We start from the raw sequence: 20,117 nt of genomic DNA on the forward strand, positions 1-20,117 counted from the left end.
ATGGACTATCTGGAAAGGGGACAGTCATCCTGCATCAAATCTCCAAAGACTGAAATAATTCTGAAACCAAGGGTAAATTATCCAAAATTATCATTAAAGAACCCTTTGGATACTGTGTATGAGACACCTAAGCCTGATGAAAAGAAGCTTCTGTCAAGGTCAATTGATTTCTTCAAAGATCCAGCTGATTCAGCTTCCAAAAAGAGAATTGCTAAAAATTTCAGGAATGGGAAAGAAATTTATGTGGTGGCTGGACATCCTCAATTTGCTCAAGCAAAGAAAGAAGAAAAGGCTAGATTGAAGCAGGAAAAGAAGCAAGCTGCTCTAGATGCTAAAAAAGATAAACAAAAGAAAGAGCAAATTGCTATCTTGGCCAAGCTACATGCTGTAAATTCATCACAACAAATTCCTGCTCAGCCATCTGAAGTCATTGAATCTCGAGATCCAAAGAAGCAAATTGAACAACAGAAGAAGTCTCCAAGAATCAAGGAATTGGCTAAAAGAACTAAAAGAAAACTGGACATTGTTGATAAGGAATTGGAGAATCAGTTTCCCAAGGAGTCCACTTTAACTACAACTCAAGCATCAAAACCCTCTATAGTATTTGAAGATATCAAGGTGGTGGATCCTTACAGGAACGTTCATGGTGAACCTATTGTGCCTAAGGATGAGCCAATAGAATGGGAAAACATACCAATTCCTGACTTCAATTTACCAATCCTCAGCAAGCCAAAAAGAACAAAGTCAAGAGCAGTCAAGAAAGTGAAGTTGTCACCTCTCAAATTCAAATCTCTAGTTAAAGCTCAATCTAAAGTCAACAAAGGAGATCATATGTACTTGTGTGACATCAAGGAGTTTTCTAATCTAAATCTCTATCTAGATGATCTAGAAGAAGTAAGAGGAATTGATGCATACAGAAATCTACCTGAAAGGTTAGTAGTCAAGTACAAGGGAGGAAAGGAGATTCAGTGGCCACTTCACAGGATCCTTCAAGAAAGCCAAGCTGTACTGATTAAGGTTTATTCATCTTTCAAGAAGAACTTTGGGTTCAATGTTACTGCAAGAAGATTGGCACTGAAGAAGATTGAAGAACTAAGGAGTGTTAGAGCTAAAGATGCACTCCCAAAGACTCTAATCATCCCTTACACAGGGAGAAGAGTGCATCTAAGGCCCTACTGGCTGATGGAGTTCATGGATGACAAAGGAGTGAGAAGATTTTTCAGACTAGAAGACCAATTGAGCATCTCTAGCAATGAGACTCTCTTAGAAATGCAAGAAAAGCTAAATCTCTCAAAATCTGATGAACTGGAATTCCACAGGCAGCTCCAAAATCAGATTGAAGAAAATAACAGAAAGTTTGGAAAGAGATCCAGGCCTTCAAAAAACTAGATAAATCTGCTCAGGCTAGAGGAGCATCTTGAAAATGACTGTGAGCAAAACTTTGTACATTTTGTTAATTGAAGCACTTTTCAGTATTATCTATTATCTTTTAAAGTTTTACTTTTAGGGTGTTTTGTTATCATCAAGTATCTCTTAATTTATGGCTACAATTTCAGTAGACATAAATTGGGGGAGATTGTTGTGTATATGTTGTGTACTTGATGATTTCATGAACAAAATACCTTGGTAGATTTTACTTAGTGAAAATGTAGCACTCGACGGATAAGGATTATAGTCCCGACGGATAACTCATTTTAGTCCCGACGGATGATGACTTATTATCTATCGAGTGAGTAGCTTATGTAACAATAAGTTTGTAGCACATTTCTGCATACACCTTTGTATAGATTCTGTAGTAGCATATAAGTCATGTTGACTTTAACTAGATATACGGAATAGGTTGATTAATTGTACATAGATGATGTCTTGTAATTTTGCATAAATGAAATGAAGTCAAGTGCCAAATAGCTACCAACGGATGATTAACAAAGCCATCGACGGATGATCAAATGGCTATCAACAGATAATCAATATAGCAGTCGACGGATGATCAACAAAGCCATCAACGGATGATCATAAACTCGACGGATGATCATGTACTCAACGGATAAAGAATTCAAATATCTGTTGATAGTGACAACACTGTCAAATGCGTCGAGTGTATGCAAATGGAATGTGGTAGCCTATTCAACTGGGTTTTCGAGAACAAAGAAGCATTGCCATTTCCATGCTATTATGAAGATATTCAAAGATGCTAGAATAGAGTAATGAAGTAGCATTGTATTAGACTTGATAGTTTTTGTTTTATTATCTTGTCTTGTTACTTTGTAATCTTGGTGATATCTTCGTTATCTTCGAAAACTAATAGTGTTTACATACACTCATTTGGTACGTATAATCATGTTATCGACTCAGAAACTTAATTTCTCATATACAACATAGTGTGGGCTAAAAAGTTTTCCCCGATTATCAGGGTTAATATTTATCAAGCATTTTACAAAGTCTCAAAAATCCGAGTTCTTACATATTAGGTTAACACTACATGTGTCGATTAATTATTATACCATTCTGTGTAACCTAGCAGATTTCAATGGTATATGTTCATCCTTTGAGAGAGTATTGTAATCAGTTTTTATACATCAATACAAAAAATGTTACTGATCATTGAGTTTTAATTCGAATTGATTGTTAATACTGTATTCACCCCCCTCTACAATATACTTTAAAGCCTAATAAATTTTACTTACAAACTCAGTTTAAGATCAAAGATCTTGGAACTTTAAAGTATTTCCTTGGCATTGAAGTTTCCAGGTCAACCAAGGGTTTCTACTTGAATCAAAAGAAGTATGTCTTAGACTTGCTTAGAGACATTGGTTTATCTGCTGCTAAACCCTCAGTTATTCCTATTGAACAAAATTATAAACTTTTTTCCAACACATTTGTTCTTCTCTTTTTGACTGATGCTTCTACTTATCGTCAACTTGTTGGTAGGTTGATTTATTCAATCACTCGACCTGATTTATTTTACACAGTTCATGTGTTTTCTTAGTTTCTTCATCAGCCTCGTTTTGATCGTATGCAAGTTGTCTTCAAGGTGTTACGATATATCAAGCAATCACCTGGCCAAGAACTGTTAATTGTAGCACATATTCCCCTCAACCTTCATGCTTATTGTGATTCAGATTGGGGGGTGATCCTGATTAAAGGCATTCCTTGACTGGGTATTGTGTCTTGCTTGGTACTTTCTTGGTATCATGAAAGTGTATGAAGCAACAAAATATCTCTCGTTCTTCTACAGAAATAGAGTATAGAGTTATGGATAATACCTGATGTGAAGTCATGTGGTTAGTTGTCGTGCTGCAAGACTTGTTGATTTCTCCTGAGTTACCAATTCCATTTCACTGTGACTCTCAGTCTGCCATATATATTGCCTCTAATCCTGTATATCATGAGCCTACAAAACATATTGAAATCGACTGTCATCTAGTTTGAGAACAATTTGATCGGGGTTTCCTGATTCCTACTCACATACCATCCTTGGATTAGCCCGAAGACATGTTCATTAAAGCTATTGGAGCTTCTATGTTACACAAACTGAGCTCCAAGTTAAGTGTATGTGACTACTCTCAGCCATTCCACTTGAGGGAGGATTAGCTTAATTAGCATGGCATAGTTGACTAAATTTTGTTATACTTGACTAGTTAGTTACAAATGCCAAGGCTATATAACAGCTGTCAGTACATCTCATTTTGTAACTTTCTATTATTTTCAGTCAATAACAAACTTTATCTTCTTCATTACTTAATCATGAGCTCATACCAGTTTGACAAAAGGATTCAATATCTTATCAGTAAGTATTCAAGGAATAAATATTTGATAAATTGAAAATACATTAGTAATGTTCATGAATTTTGTTTGCAGTTAGATACTATTAAATTATATTTGATTATTTTAATTTGGATGTATTTTACTGCGGATCATATATGCTAAAAAAGTTTGCCAAACAGACAACAAGTATGACTTTGGGTTTAGTAGAGTATGCATTTATTTCTTAGTGTTATTTTATTCTAATGAGAGATACAATCTAAAATATAGATTGTATCGAGATACTAAACAAGAAAAAAAATAAGTTTTCTTTATATAATAAAATTTATTATCTAACAAAAAGTTATGCATAATTGATTGAACTTATTACCTATATGATATGTAAAAATCGTAAATTGGACATAGTTGGTTGAATCATTGATTTAAGATTAAAATGAAATCGGGGATTAATTGGAATAAAAATCAAATATATTATTATTATTATTATTATTATTATTATTATTATTATTATATTTAGTATATTATTATATTTATATAAGTTATTTATTAACATATATATATATATTTTATCATAAATTCTTTCATTATTCATGTTTAAGTAAATATAGTATTTAGATTTTAATAAATTATGATATGCTCTCGGAGAAGGAGAAACTTATAAGTATTGAAGCATCTTATAAATAATTAATCAGTTAAATCAAGAATTTATAAAATACCATTTATATTAGAAAAAAAATCATTTTTATTCCACGTGGAACTCAATTCCGAACTGCAAATTTTAAATTAACTGGGTAGGTAATTTGAAGTCTGTTATTAAAATCAAATTTACGATCATAAAAATATGCCGATGCGTCAGATAGTTGCATTTTTTATTCAACATTTATGACATGCTATATTTTTTTTAAAAAAAAGTATAAAAAAATACTTCTTCCGTTCCATTAAATTTTATAAAGTTTTTATTTAATGTTCGACACAGATTTTAAGGTAAATATATAGTATATTTTCATAATTTATTTTTAAATTTTTTTATTATTATATTAAACTTTAAATATTAAATTTTTATTTTAAAAAATTATATTATAAAGAAGCATTTGAAATACGTGTGTAGTCCTGGAGTTCCTCGCCAATGTATACTACTCCCTCTGTCCAATTGAATTCTCTACATCACTTTTTGACACGCTTTTCAATGTTCAAATATCTTATATTTGCATAATATTTTTTTGAAATTTTTTTTTCTGAATAAAAATTTAAACATTAAACTTTTATTAAAAAAAAAATTAAAATAATATTATACAATTATACAATATTTGAACATTGAAATGCGTCAAGAGGACGGAGGCGGTACTCCGTAGACGCGGAGGTAGTAGAGTTAAGATGGTCAAAACAGTAGAAGTTGCAGGTGGAGACAGTACGAACATGAAAAAGCAAGGGGTGGACAAACATAGGCTGCTTTTTAGTTTTAAAATTTAACAGTACTGAGGACTCTGATAATTTATTCTATATTTTTTGGGAAGCACAAAAATTCTGTGTGGCAGACGATGGCGTAATCAACTGCGCCGGAATATGATTACGCATTTGAAATTCTACTCTCCATTATTCTCGCTTCCTGTCAAATGTCAATCAACAGCACATGTTCTTCCACTATGTGTATCACTTCTTCGGTTACAAATTACCGTACGTGAGTTCGTTCGATTGACACACTTTCTGAAAAATTAAAATTAAAATTTTCATTTTAGTATTAATTAATGGGCGTTGAAGGAAAAATAATATAAATGTCCCGGAATGTATGGTTATTATAATTTTAAATAAATATTATTATAAAATATTATTTTATCCGTTCCATTCTTCTTGTCCATCAATCTATTTTATTCAATCAAATTAAATATAATAATAATTTTCATAATATAAAAACTAGGATAACTATTTTTACTTTTTATTAACCTTTTACTTACCTTCTATTTATCTTTTATTTACCATATTTATAAAATTGGACAATTATATTGATATAGCAGAAAATGGTAATAGTGCAAAACAAATTATGGAGTAATTCTAACTGAAATATTCACAAATGTTTTAAAACGCCGTCCCAATATATATGTTTCTTTTCAGAAAAAATTATCATAAATTACTTATATATCTCTTGTTTCAACTCAAATTTAAGAATATTTTTTTTAAAAATTATTTATATCTTTATTGTTACCAAAATTTGATTTTTTAAAACTTTTCTATTCTCAATTTTCAAGTATTTGGTAAAAAAAAAATTATCTAACTAACAATTTTTGTTAATATACGTAATTTTTTTTAACTGGAACATGTATTATATGACGAAGTTAGTACAATTAAACCTTGATAAATAAATATGTTCGAGATCGAAAAAATTTATTCATTTAACTAAATTATTCATTTATCAAATTTAAAATTATATTATAATCAAAAAAAAAATACTAATTTAACAAAATAAGTTGTTTATTAAATATTTATTTATAGAGGTTCTGCTATGTTATTTTAACATATTCGTACAAATATTCCCGCTCTGCCTTTTCTCCCTTTCTGTCTGATTTTTTTTCTTCATGCCTTTCCGACAGTGTCTAGATTTGACCTTCCTTGTCTCCCCCCATTATTTTCCATGAAAGGAACTTCAACACACCCATAAATTCTCTATTGTAATTTAACTTAATTTAATACGTTAAATCGGTGTAAAAGGGTATTGGACTGCTTTAGTAAGTACTAAGTTGTTTGATCCACCCACCGCGTGATGCATAGTGGATTTTTCTGACCTTGGGCGTCAAATTTTAAATACATATAGATGCAACGATCCTCAACTGAACTCGATTTTGATCAATTATTTGATAAACGAGTTTGAATTCTAATACTATGAATCAGAATTAGCAAGTGAACTATTTAAGCTCATATTTATACCTAAAGTTTCCTGTTAAATAAAAAATATAGGTGAACTAGCAAGCTCAAACATCAATAAGAAAATAGAGAAAACTTAACATATAGATCATAAAAATAACTTAACAATTCAATTGTAGTTCAAAACCAGTTTAAACTCTATCAGATTTATAAATTTCTTTTTAATTTTTGAAATAGGACCGGGTTATAATTTTCCTTTTCTTATTTTTTGAAATAGAACCGAGTTATAACTCAGTTACAGATATTGAGCTTTGACCCACCGTTATCATGATTTTTGACAAATCTGATAAGTTGACTTATTAACTTATAAGCCCGTAACAACTTATTGACGAGTGTTTGTCGATCTAATTTATAAATTGAATTTACAACTTATAAGATGATAAGTTGAATATTAGTAATGACATATTTTTTCTCAACTTATTTTATATTTTTCATTTTTTTATCAATTTTAGTTTTGAAATATATTTTTTAAATGTTAATATAACTTAAGAGTAAAGTTCTATGGAGTCCACCTTTAATTGGAGTCCTCGGAGTCCATATATGTTCTGCAAGTAAAATATAGCTTAAAATATTGCAAAACATATTATTTTTCGACAAACATCACTATTCTATCAAAAATCTTGTAGATTGCATACATTTTACAAGCAGAACATTGCAAAAATATATATTCTACAAAACATGTTTAGTTTGCAGAACATAAATGTTTATGTTGCAGAACATATTGCAGAACATACATATTGTACTGTAAATATATGAGATTTGCATGATTTTGTTGAAGTTATGCTATTTGTGTAACATGTTTTGCAAAATAACACGTTTTACAATATATTTTATTTGCAGAACGTAGATGGACTCCGAGGACTCCGATAAAAGGTGGACTTATATAGATTATATTTAAATTATCAAACAATGTTTAAGTTAAATCAGGTTGGGTTGGGTTCGCCAAAAAATTCTTGAATCCGTACCCAACCTAATTAATGCGGTTTGAATTTTTTTTAACCCAATCATGAATCGGATTTCTCTAAATGGTTTAATCACCTAAAAAACGGTTAGGTTGGATCAGTTTGATTGGGTTGACGAACTAACGAACACCCGTTAGTGGCAGCTCATTTTGTCCTCGTGAGTCGTGGGTAGGGGCACCACCAAAAGTTTCAATTGAGTAAGCAAACAGTCCAGTAGTACATACCATCTCCACGTTCACATAACACTTCACTGCCACCTCTTCTATAAATGTGAATTTAATATTTTAAACACCAAATTCAAATAGAGCACATACATATAATGTGCTTTGCGGACCATTACGTACACATACAATATTTGTAGGGTTTAGCTGTCATATATTTTTATTGTGCTAAAACTAGTAGTGAAAGATGGAGTATTTCCATAGCCAAGAATTTGTTGCAGACCCTTCATCATCAAATATTTATCAAGGACAGTCGAGTTTGATGGAGATTTTGAAGGCGGGTAACTCGAAAGTGGTAACAAAGTCAACAGCCGAGACAAGGAAATCAATGGAAGCATGCAAGAATCATAGTGAAGCTGAAAGGAGAAGACGCATGCGTATCAATGGTCATCTCTCCACCCTTCGCACTCTCCTCCCCGGTACTATCAAAGTAAGTCAAATTTTCCTAATTATTTTGGTCATTGTACAAATTTATGTTTCTAGCTAGCTGGTGTATATGTATCAAGAATCTTGCTCTGGCTTTATTATATACTATGATACATCTCCAGGCTCTAGTTATATACGAAATTGTTCATATACTCCTGGATACTTTTACTTACTGAACTAGTGATCTTCTTCCCCGTCTTTGCGGAATGTCTAGTGTCATTGTCTCTCTAGCTTTATTTACGGAACTTGGAGAATCTTTCCCTCTCTTTACAGGAAAAGTGTTCCTTAATCTCACAATTTGACAGGAAATGATCCAAAATATCATCATTAATAATGTAACAAAATAGTGCTTGACTGTTTGAGCGTTTGATAAATGCCCATATATGGGCCTAAAGCCAATTTATAATTTAACGAAACTGTTTGACCAAAATAAGGAACGCCAATATTCAGCCGAAAAATGATCCTAACTTGAACGTGAGTGGGGATGGTATATTTTGCTTTATCTGTTTCATTACATTTTTTTCACGATATTACAACGCTCAAAAAATATCTTTTTAATATTCTTATTTTTAAAAATTTACTAGTTTATAATTCATTCGATTTGTGATTATTTTTATTATTATATATTATAAATAATAATTTTAATATGTTGTTGACGATATTCGAAATTTCACCTCTTTATAATAATATTTTTTAAGACTATATATATCTAACAAATCCCATCAATTTAATTTCAAATATCTACAGATTGTGGGTAGAGTGACCAAATTATGAAATAACAGGGCTATTAAAGAAATTTTAAATATTCTGTCTTTAATATAATAGGATAAAATTTTAATTTTAAACTCATGTACTGAAATTAGCATATTAAAATTAAAATTTTTAATAAAATTTATTTTACATCCAAACAGATCATCAACTTATAAGTAAAAATTATCTTAACACATTGTTAACTTATATATAACTTATACGTTAAATTATCCAAATATCTAAATAACTTATAAGTTATGATATATATATTACTTGTATGATAGTTTCAACTTTAAGTAATAGGTTACCTTTTTTAAGAACCCCAAACAAGCCCTTCGTTTATCACTCTTTCGTGTTATTTTTCTTATTGGGCCTCTGCATTTTTTACAAGTCACACATTTGCAATATACGTGTAAGTACCATATACGCATTGATAATCTGCATTTATGGGTTAAACGCATCCCAAATATATGTTTTCAGAGTTTCTTTTAATTTTTTTTAATAATGATATTTTAGAATTGATAAAAACGCAAAATATAATCATTTTTTTAAAAAAATATATAAAAATGTGTTTTTAAATGAAAGAAATGTTATATTTCAGCACATGTGAGATTTTTGGTATTTTCTTCCTAATTGTGAAATTAATGGCCATTGTTCTCCCTTGATTATATGAACATTGTCAAATGTGTGGGTATTTTTAAATATTACGCACAAAATTTATATATTTTTCTTTTTAATAATTTAAACGAATATGATTGCACAAGTATTTATATAATAAAATTAATCAAAATGTTAATAAAGTTAGGGTTGTAAATGAGCTCATATGGTTATGAACAATTCATATTCTCAATAAAAAAATTCATTATGGTACGCTTGATCTGTAAATGAGCCGAATATAAACAAAATTTAAAGGTTTGGTTAATAGATGAATCGAACACAATTGCTTGTCTCAAAATTTTTGATATTAGTTCTTTATAAGTAAGTCCGTGAGTTTAGTTCGTTAAATAATTCATTTATCTTTTTTGAATTGAAGATGAAAATGAATTATTTAAAATTGGTTTCTTGATATTGGAACTTGAATTTCTCTATTTGATTCATAATTTTTTTAATGTTTTTGTGTGGATTTTCACGTTCAATAAAAAAAATGAATCAAGAAAAACTCATAATGTTTATTAAATTGTTGTTCTTGAAAATGAGCTCGTGAATAATTTTACCTTATGAGCCTAACTCAATCGAAATTTTTTTGGCACAATAAAAAATTGAGTTTGAGTTGAGAGTTGATAAATTTTAAACACGTAGCATACATTACCTTACCTTAAAAAATGGAGTCGTTTAAAAAGGGTTAATGTCCTGTTCTAATATGAAAAATCGGCCTCAGACTTTGTAGTATTTGTATTCTTTCACGTTAATGGTATTAACAATCGCTATTACTGCTCAAGTGGTTTATTTGAATAGAAAAAGTTAAACAGCTAAGTGGTCTGGAACTAGATTTAAGACTTCAAAATATTTCAATCTGAAATATTAGAATCTTCTTGGAATTGCAGACGGACAAGGCATCGTTATTAGCGGAAGTGGTGCGGCGTGTAAAAGAACTAAAAGAGACCACATCAGAATTGGCAGCAGCAGCAGCAGCAGCTAATAATTATCATAATCATGACGAGTACATGATAATTCCAAGTGAGACCGATGAGCTAGACTTGTTTTATTGTGACCAGCATCACCGGACAATAAAGGCTGTAATATGTTGCGAGGACCGGCCAGAGCTGATGTCAGATATTATAAGTTCTTTAAATTCGGTACAGGCCAAGATTATGAGAGCAGAGATGGCTACTATAGGAGGGAGGACGAAAATAGTGTTGTGGCTACTGCATTGTTCAGTAGATAGGGATGAAGGTTTAATGGCGACTAGACGAGCTTTAGTAGTGCTTATGGGCAGCCCCGTGGTTATGTTGTCAGAATCCGGCCAGGATTTGCCCGGTGGTAAGCGGATTCGTATGTCTCCTCATATTTAGTTGTATGATCAGTTTTGAATATTAAGCAATTTTTAGAGTTGACAGAGAGTGTTGCTAATTAAGCTAATAGTTGTATTGGCCTTGGCATGAGAATGATGATATGGAGAGTGCAGGAATTTTTGTTAATTTTTGAGCAGATTTAATGTGTTAAATTAAATGTCAAGGTCATATCACCGCAAGTCCAACCAATGAACCCAACGGCACAACTATAATGCGGTCGTCTAACCAAACACCTCCTAACTTGTGAAAGACAAATCATCTTCCTTGTTTGTTCCTACAAGAAAGTAGCACTAGCAATTGACATTGTTTACCAACGTAAATCAAATATTAGGTAGTCAAAGTTCTAAACAAGGTGAACTAACAACGTTTAATTTCTCTCCAACCACATCTAATCACTCCTTTTACACTTAACTCCCCTGTCTATAAATAGCCCTTTGGAATCTCAATCTCTCATCAACTCAAATATACAACACATACCTACAATAAACATCATCATACAACAAAATGGCTACATTTAAGTCCCAGACTAGCTTCATCCCAATATTAGTTATCATCACATTATCAGTTATGAGCATCCAAACCACCCTAGCTGCTCGTCAACTTTTGCAGGCTGCCCCTCCTTTGCCCACGATTCCGCCCCTGCCTAAGTCCACATTGCCTCCTCTGCCTGCGACGCCAACACTACCCAAAACCGCATTGCCCCCTTTGCCTGCCATGCCGACACTACCCAAAACTGCATCGCCACCTTTGCCTGCCATGCCGACACTACCCAAAACCGCATTGCCTCCTTTGCCTGCTACGCCTACTCTCCCAAAGCCTACATTGCCACCGCCTATGCCAACCCCACAAATCCCATCTTTGCCCACCATACCTACTATCCCAAAGGTGACTCTGCCACCTTTGCCAGCCACTTCACTGCCTAAGATACCACCTACTTTTCCGACTATTCCATCCTTCTTCTCACCACCACCATCTACCACTAGCCCTTGAATCTTCATAATATCTGAAGCTCAACTTCACCTCAGAAGGTGTCGCGCATTTGTCATGGGATGAATTTACGCATTAGTTATGCCAAGGAAATCAGTGAATTTATTTTGGTATTATTTCCAGTTAGTTACTTCGTAATTCGTATTGGAGTAGTGCGTTACTTGTGTTTTTTTTTTCTTTTGATTGTATTGTGGCTTATACTACGATTCTATATTTGTAATATATTACAGTTTTATAGCATATAAATATACTTCAGAGTATGTTCTATGATCTCCTGCAGCTGTTAATTTTTTTTTTTTGACGAACAACTCATATTAATTTAAATGTCATATATCGTAGCCTATACTAGATATTCAACCCACTTTCTAGTAAAACTAACAAGAGATTACGGGTTCAAGTTTCACTACAAATTAGGTTCACTACAAAATAAGGTTCATGAAATATTTATGTTTTTGCAGAACATTACTAAGAAATTTGACTTCTTCAGTGTCTAATGAAGAAGAAGAAGTGTCTGCTTGCTTCTTAATTTATTTACTGTTCAATAAGTCATTCTTATATTTCATACAAGTTCATATTTATATGTCTGGTAGTGTGCTGACATGTACTAATAGGGCCTTCCCTTAACTACACAATCATGCAGTTAGTTATCTTGTGCAAAACGATATTGTCGAGGACACTGTAGTCTTTTGTTAGGGAGGTTGTTGGGATGTGTAAGAATACAAGGACACAGCTGGTATGTGTGGTCTTCAATGTGAGCAATACAGTTTTTCTGCAGTGCAAGTTTTCACATTCTCTCATTTGTTAATTGTTATTTTACACATAGCTATCATCTGCATAAATTCAAAATGTTATGGTATCACAGCCGCAGTTGATAACTACAATAGTGTGAAAAGTTTGTGAACAGTGAGAAGTCTTACTCCTGTTTTCTTTTTGACAATCGAGTGGTTGTTTTCTTGGTCTAAAAATGGGTGTTGTTACTCTATTTTTTCTTTTAGACTCACGCGTGCCTGTAAATATATTAACGTTTACAGATCTACAAAATCCTTTGTTTTTACACCCCTCAAATGGGACAACATCAATCAGTGTGCCCAAACTTCAAGGATCAGGTGATTACAGGCATGAAAAAGATCATTTGAAATACAAATAGCACCAAAGAGAAAGTTTGGGTTCGTGAATTGGACGGTGCTGAGGAGTGCTACAGATGTGAATGAAGCTGCACAATGGGATACTTGCAACAACATGGTAATATCCTGAATTCACAATAACATCTCTGAAAATATTAAATCATTTGTCTTATTCATAAACAGTGCTGCTGATGTTTGGAAACAACTCGAAAAGAGGTTTTTGTTGTCTAATAGGTCTCGAAAATATAAGTTGAATAAAGATCTGTTTAGTTTAAGGCAGAATGGCATCATAGTTAGTGATTATTTCACAAAATTAAGTAGCTTGTGGGAGTAGATAGAATCAATGAATGTGTTGCCCACAATCACTACCGTTATAGCAGAAGTTACAACACTCTTGAATGCTATTGAAAAAATGAAGGAGGAGCCAAAACTTTTCCAATTCTTAAATGGTTTGGATGAAGCCTATGGGGCACAGAGGAGTCAGTTACTCATGATAAACCCTGTGGAGGCAGCGAGTGCTATGATTCAACAAGGGGAGTCTCAGAAACAAGTTTTGTCACAAAGTGTTCTCAGAGATGGTGAAATTGTGGCCATGTACAGTAAAGGCAATGAAAGAAATGACGATAAAAGACCGGTGTGTGGAATATGTGGAAGAAAAGGACACACCAACGACAAATGCTGAGAAGTGACAGAAAACTACTCCAAATGGCATTACAAATACAAACCGGTACAGAAAAATGCTCAGGCAAAATGGATGGGGAACAAGGCAAGTGGTTTAAAGGTTGCCAACAATGTGCAAGGAAGTGTGAATGAGCAACAACAAATTGTGATGACTTCTCAGCAACTCGACCAGCTGTTGAAAATGATTCCAGGAAATAATCTTTCCACTCAGAAGGAGAGTGAGACAGATGAAGAAATCGATTATGGTTTCTCCAGCATGACATACACTAGTCAAGGCAATATAATGAAGTCTGAGGAATGGATTATTGACTCGGGGGCGTCGGATCACATGACTTCATCCTTGGGTAACATGGTGAATGTTAGGCCTGCACCATCCACATTTACCATCACGTTGCCAACGGGGGATAGTGCTCTCATAACACACATAAGAGATGTGTCCTTGCCCAATGGTTTAAAGCTGAAGAATGTATTATATGTGCCTCAATTCAACCACAACTTGTTGTCCATCCACAAACTAGCTGAAGTGAATGAATGCAATGTGGTATTCCATCCAAGTGTCTGTGTGATAAAGCACTCTGCAATAAATGATGTGATGGGTATAGGTGAAACGAAACAAGGGTTATACTACTTAAGGCTGACAAGAATTACACAGCTGGTAAAGTAATGAGTGGACAAAGCTTGATGAAAGTAGATAAAGGGGAATTAAAGAGAAATTTTGCATATGCATTGTGGCACCAAAGACTTGAACATGCATCATGGTCTAAGATGCAACACATTGATCGAATAATGCCTTTTCTCAAGGAAAGCAACTCACTGGTATGCATCACTTGCCCACTTTCAAAAATGACTAGACTGCCTTTCCCAGTTAGTAGTTCACACGCCTCAAAGGCATTTGACTTATTGCATAGTGATATTTGGGGGCCCGTATAAAGTTTACAATAGGAAGTATATATATTTTTTAACGATAGTTGATGATTACAGTAGAGTAACATGCACTACGCCATAGATGACCTAACTGAACATTTGAGTAGGGGTGTTAATTCACTCTAATCACTCTAACACAACACCTACACTATGCGGGTTACTAAAGCTATAGTACTATATTGCCATAGACACTGAGGTGTAAGTAGAGATAACACGATATAATGTGTTGCTATAGACTAAGAATAAAAGAAATTTTAAAATTAAACTAAAAATAAAATTTATTTTTATAAATATTTGATTTGGATAAATAATTCATGAATTCGTCTTGGAAAATAATATTATATCAAATAATTTACTTATGAACATTTTGTAACAAGTAAAATAGTTTATTTAAATATTTTTTTTATTAATTATTTGATAAATTTAAATAAATTTGATTATAAAATTACTTCTTTAATTATTTATTCTCCACTAATTAAAGCCTCTAATAGCTTTATAATTTACAAACTAATTAATAGTTTTATTTTAATAATTATAATGTGCACAATTAAAAAGACTAAAAATATTATAATAAAAAAAAGAAAATAATGCAAATTAATTGGAATGGGCTGGGTGGAAATTTAAATGGGGTGGATTTGGTAAAAACTAAATAGGCCCATAAAAGAAAAACTAAATGGACCGGGTGAAATTTGGGCGGCCGAATTTGGGTGAAATAGGCGGGGGTGAAATTTCAAATACAAAAGTAAAGGGGGAACTGTATTATGGCAATGGGGAATTAGGGTTATCTGAAATGAAGCTTGTTTGTGGCGGGGAGTGAAATTTCGGAGAAGATATAGTGAGTAAAAGTCTCAGTTAATATTTTGAGAGGCTCAAAATACTATTTCTGTATCAATTTATTGTCTAGGATCGCGAATGAGCTATTGCTAATCCACATGGAGAGATCTGATTCTAAACAATTAGGCCACTTTTCTTCTGGTTACCTACCTCCTTTTTGCCTCCTTTTATTATTAATTATTATTATCATCTTCCTGTTTAGTAGATCTGCAAGAGCTGATTTTATTCGATTCTGTGTCATTTTCATTGAATTCTTGTGATTACAACTCTCATTTTGTTGTTTGTTCGCCCTCGATTTACTGATTCTTTGTCTTTCTTACATATGCTGAAATGATTCTGTAATTGTATGTATATTATTATTGTTGGACATCTGTATCGTGGTTCGGATTTACTGATTTCGGTAAGAGCAGTAGCAGATTTACTTAAACAACACTTTGATGATTTTTTTATTTTTTTGTTTGTATAAAACTTGATCTATTAGTGTGGCATTTTACTCGGTTTAATTATTGTGTATCAGCTTTGATTAGAGTAATATTTTCATTCTTGTGCAGATGATGGCCAGGAGAAGATTAATGATGATGCTCCTAGAATAATCCTCAGTATATAACTGTATATATTGGAAATCTTGGTCCTGAGGTGAGTTAATATAAGAATCTTGATAAGCTTGATTTAGTTTTCCCAGATGCCCCTTTTCCCTGTACTAGAAAATCCGGTGTTAATGGTATCTTTGACCCTCCTTATTACGAGTGGTTCTAATCTAACCAGGTAAATTTGAGATCATCAACTGTTGTATTTAAGAAATGAAGGGAGCCCTTATGTTTTTTTATTTAAATTTACAGGACATTACAGAGTATACTAATTTTGATGAGTGTCTTGAGTATATCGAAGAATGTATGATCAAGTATAAAACCTTTGATGGTCTGCTTGGCTTCTCCTAGGTACACTCTTTTTATTTTTTGTACATTAAAATATGTCTGTGATTGTCAAATGTCAACTCCATGTTTGATTCTTGATTTTTTAGGGATCGTTTTTATCAGTTGCACTCCCTGGGTTACAAGTTAAGGTATAAATATCTTACAGCCACTTTTTTTCTTCTTATAAGACGTGTTGGCTGGGACCTCAATCCGATGTGCTAATTATATTGTAGTAGGTCCTGTACTTGATAAGCAGTATAAACAAAAGCAATTTAGTATTGTAGTACATTTAATTTTCTTATTTTGGCTACTTCAGAGTTGTACACATGAAAGTGGGTAATGCATTCATATGACTTAATCTGCAGTAATCGTGCAAAGATCACTTGTTTAAATACTGCATCTTTCTTTTTTATCGTGAGGTATCACAGGGGTTGTGGCTTGTACACCATTACTCCAACTTTAGTGTCTTTTTTTGTTATTATTTGCTGTTTGTGACAGTTCATGTGTTGGTTGTGGCAGATTATAATTAGGTAAGATAGGGAATACATATTAACTAGCATAATTTTGTCTTCTTTTTTTCTCTTGTTGAACAATTATTGTATAATATTGGTGCATATTTGTTATTAAAAGAATGTTATTTGTTCTGATCTTCCAAGTAACATGACAAGCTCTTCTGTTATTATCGTTCTGCTTAACAAGTTCATGGTAACATGTTTGATGTTTCACTCTCTTGTTAATCTACATGTTTATATTTTTTAACACAATTCTGTAAAACTCTGTTTGATCGTTTATCTTGTATAACTATATAGGAGATGCCCACCTTGCAACTTTTGCTAATTTTAGGGGACACTCAGGATTTAAGTAAATCCAGTGTCCACCCTTCACTGCTGAAAGGATGACATCAACATCCTCTGCAAATACTCCTAGATCAGGGAGTTTTGACTTTTCATGGATAGAGCATGAGAACCCTTCTGGGCTAGAGGATCTGCAGCAGGTATACACGGACTTCTACAGTCAGTCACTCGGGCAAGTAGGTAATTGTATTATGTCTGCCTAAAGTTGATATGCATCATGTTAGCTATCTGTTTTGGATTTAGAAATTATCAACTCTAAAATTTCTGCCAAATGAGTGCTTCTTATAAACCAGGGCTTATAATTACACTAAAAGGCGATATTTTCTTTTTACTCGTATTAAAATTATGTCTTTGACCTGCACCACAACATTTTAGGTAAGATTATAATAATACTTTATGGAATTATATATCCTGTAATAAGGCGAGCAAATAATATATTGATTTGAACATATGCTTGTTTCAGGCATGCTATTTTTTGTGCTGATAATTGATGTCCTTGCTGACTCAATAAAAAATGTTGTTGGGAGATCGGGACCTGACTTCTTGTAGTGCTGCTTTTGTGATGGAAAAGATGTACAGAAGCCTAAATCTGCACTTTAACACTATAAATTGGTTTTTATAGTGCAAGATGAATGTTTGTTATTGTTGAGAATGAGATAAGAGAATGACGTGTTGATACCGGAACCTAGTTTTTACAGAACTTCGATTCATCTCTTTGTAATAATTTACATTAACTAATTTAATTTAAGTTGTTACTTTAACTATGCTTAAAATATTTTTATTAATATTTTGAATTTAAATGTTTGTCTATTTATTATTATATTTGTGAAAATTAAAGGAAAATTTTCCATTTGGGGCCCATCCGTGGGCCCGACATGTGGGTCCCACATTCTGAAAGAAATTCTAAGGTCTATTGTAACACACTTAGTATGTTACTATAGGGACCAAAGTATGTTGCTATTGATATTTATTATAACAGGATATGTTGTGTTGCAATAGAATAGCTGCCGTGTTGCTATATATACCTATACTAACTAGCTACGGGTCAACATAGCTCTGATGTTGCCTTAGCCCTTTTTGGGGCATTAGCAACATTTTTTCGGGTCTATAGCAACACAGTTTAAGTTTTGCTTAAATCAATCTATGGCGTAGTGATGGGTGTATCTTTTGGAAACAAAGTCTGAGTACTTGGACACCTTGATGAAATTTGAGAAATATATAGAAACCAAGTTTGTAGGGAAGTTATTAGCAATGCGGTCTAATAATGCACCGGAGTTCGCAGACAAAGATTGCATTGAGTATTTTGCAAAAAGAGGGATTGTACATCAAAAGTCTTGCACATATACACCCCTGCAAAATGCTAGGGTGGAGAGGAAGCACCGAAAAATTCTTGAAGTGGCAAGAGCACTACGTTTTCAGTCAGGGTTGTTATTAAACTTTTAGGGGGACGGTGTACTAACCGCAACTCATATCATGAATAGACTTCCAAATGTGGCCTTGAAATTTGATGTGCCTTATGAGAAGCTGACATGAAAAAAGGTTGATTATGATGAGTTAAGAGTATTTGGATGTCTAGCAATGACTCACAACTCTACACATGGGATAGATAAGTTTGCATCTCGTGCAATACCTTGTGTATTCATTGGATATTCTCACAATACCAAGGGGTATAAACTTTTGAAGCTTATTGATATGCAAACCCTGGTGTCCACACATGTCATCTTCCACGAACACGTGTTTCCACTCAATAAAAACTCTATAGAGGCATACATCCAACCGCTGCCAACAACCTATACCATCACCACAGACCCCTGTATATGATGATGACCTGCAGCGTAATGATGAATTGCTAGATGAGGAAGAAGAAGTGTCTGCTGATGAAGATGAAGTGCAGAACATTAGCACAAACAACAACACAAAAGGAGAAGGACAAATGCACAGAAAATCCACCAGGACATCTAAGCAACCATCCTGGATGGCTGACTTTATCACACCCTACTCAAATCAAGCTTCTGCTATAAGTGCCAATTATGTGGCTGCCCAATCAGTGAGCCCAATTTTTTCTTATTTCCTGGCCGCAATTGAGCCCCAAGTCGATCCATTGTTCTTCAGTCAAGCTGTCAAATCCAGAGATTGGATAAATGCCATGAACTCGATATTAGAGGCCCTGGAAGCAAATGAGACGTGGGAAGTGACTACTCTACCTCCAAACAGAAAGGCGATATGATGCAAATGGATTTACAAGACCAAGTTCAAAGTAGATGGGACAATCGACAAGTATAAAGCACGACTAGTTATTCTTGGGTATAAGCAAACATATGGGATCAATTATGTAGAAACTTTCACACCCATGGCCAAGATTACCACTGTGCATGCATTACTAGTTGTGGCAGCGATAAAAAACTGGCATGTGCACCAGTTAGATGTCTCAAATGCATTCTTGAATGGAGATTTGGATGAGGTGGTGTACATGAGCTTGCCTCAAGGCTACAAAGGACTCGGGAGTCGAATCAGTGAACAAAGCTTAACAACTAGAGATGATGCAAATATCAAGCAGCTTGTATGTAGACTGAGGAAAACCCTCTATGGACTGCATCAGGCATCGAGATAATGGCATCATAAACTATCAAAGACATTGATTTCGAATGAGTTTTCTCACTCCAAGGCAGATTACAGTCTATACTCGAAGGTGACAGATGAGAACATAGTGTTGGTATTGATATATATAGATGATATACTGACCTCTG

The 20,117-nt window shown here is 33.3% G+C and overlaps 1 protein-coding gene and 1 long non-coding RNA gene across 6 annotated transcripts; both read left to right on the forward strand.

Annotated features, from left to right (window-relative positions):
* Positions 1-7,963: 7,963 nt before the first annotated feature.
* Positions 7,964-11,162, forward strand: LOC141710867 (transcription factor bHLH30-like). The gene is made up of 2 exons (XM_074513376.1): positions 7,964-8,294; positions 10,585-11,162. The coding sequence occupies exons 1-2, from the start codon at positions 8,052-8,054 to the stop codon at positions 11,050-11,052; spliced, it is 711 nt and encodes a 236-aa protein (XP_074369477.1). The 5' UTR covers positions 7,964-8,051; the 3' UTR covers positions 11,053-11,162.
* Positions 11,163-12,586: 1,424 nt separating this feature from the next.
* Positions 12,587-18,162, forward strand: LOC141712716 (uncharacterized). 5 transcript variants are annotated; one of them, XR_012571651.1, is made up of 5 exons: positions 12,587-14,660; positions 16,154-16,238; positions 16,442-16,540; positions 16,624-16,665; positions 17,326-18,162. It is a non-coding gene; the product is annotated as an uncharacterized LOC141712716 (long non-coding RNA). The 5 variants fall into 5 exon arrangements; XR_012571648.1 differs by lacking the exon at positions 12,587-14,660 and adding an exon at positions 15,435-16,002; XR_012571650.1 differs by lacking the exon at positions 12,587-14,660 and adding an exon at positions 15,438-15,743.
* The last annotated feature ends 1,955 nt before the right edge of the window (positions 18,163-20,117 follow it).

This window comes from Apium graveolens, chromosome 3 (genome assembly GCF_009905375.1).
Source record: "Apium graveolens cultivar Ventura chromosome 3, ASM990537v1, whole genome shotgun sequence".
Lineage (NCBI taxonomy): Eukaryota > Viridiplantae > Streptophyta > Magnoliopsida > Apiales > Apiaceae > Apium > Apium graveolens.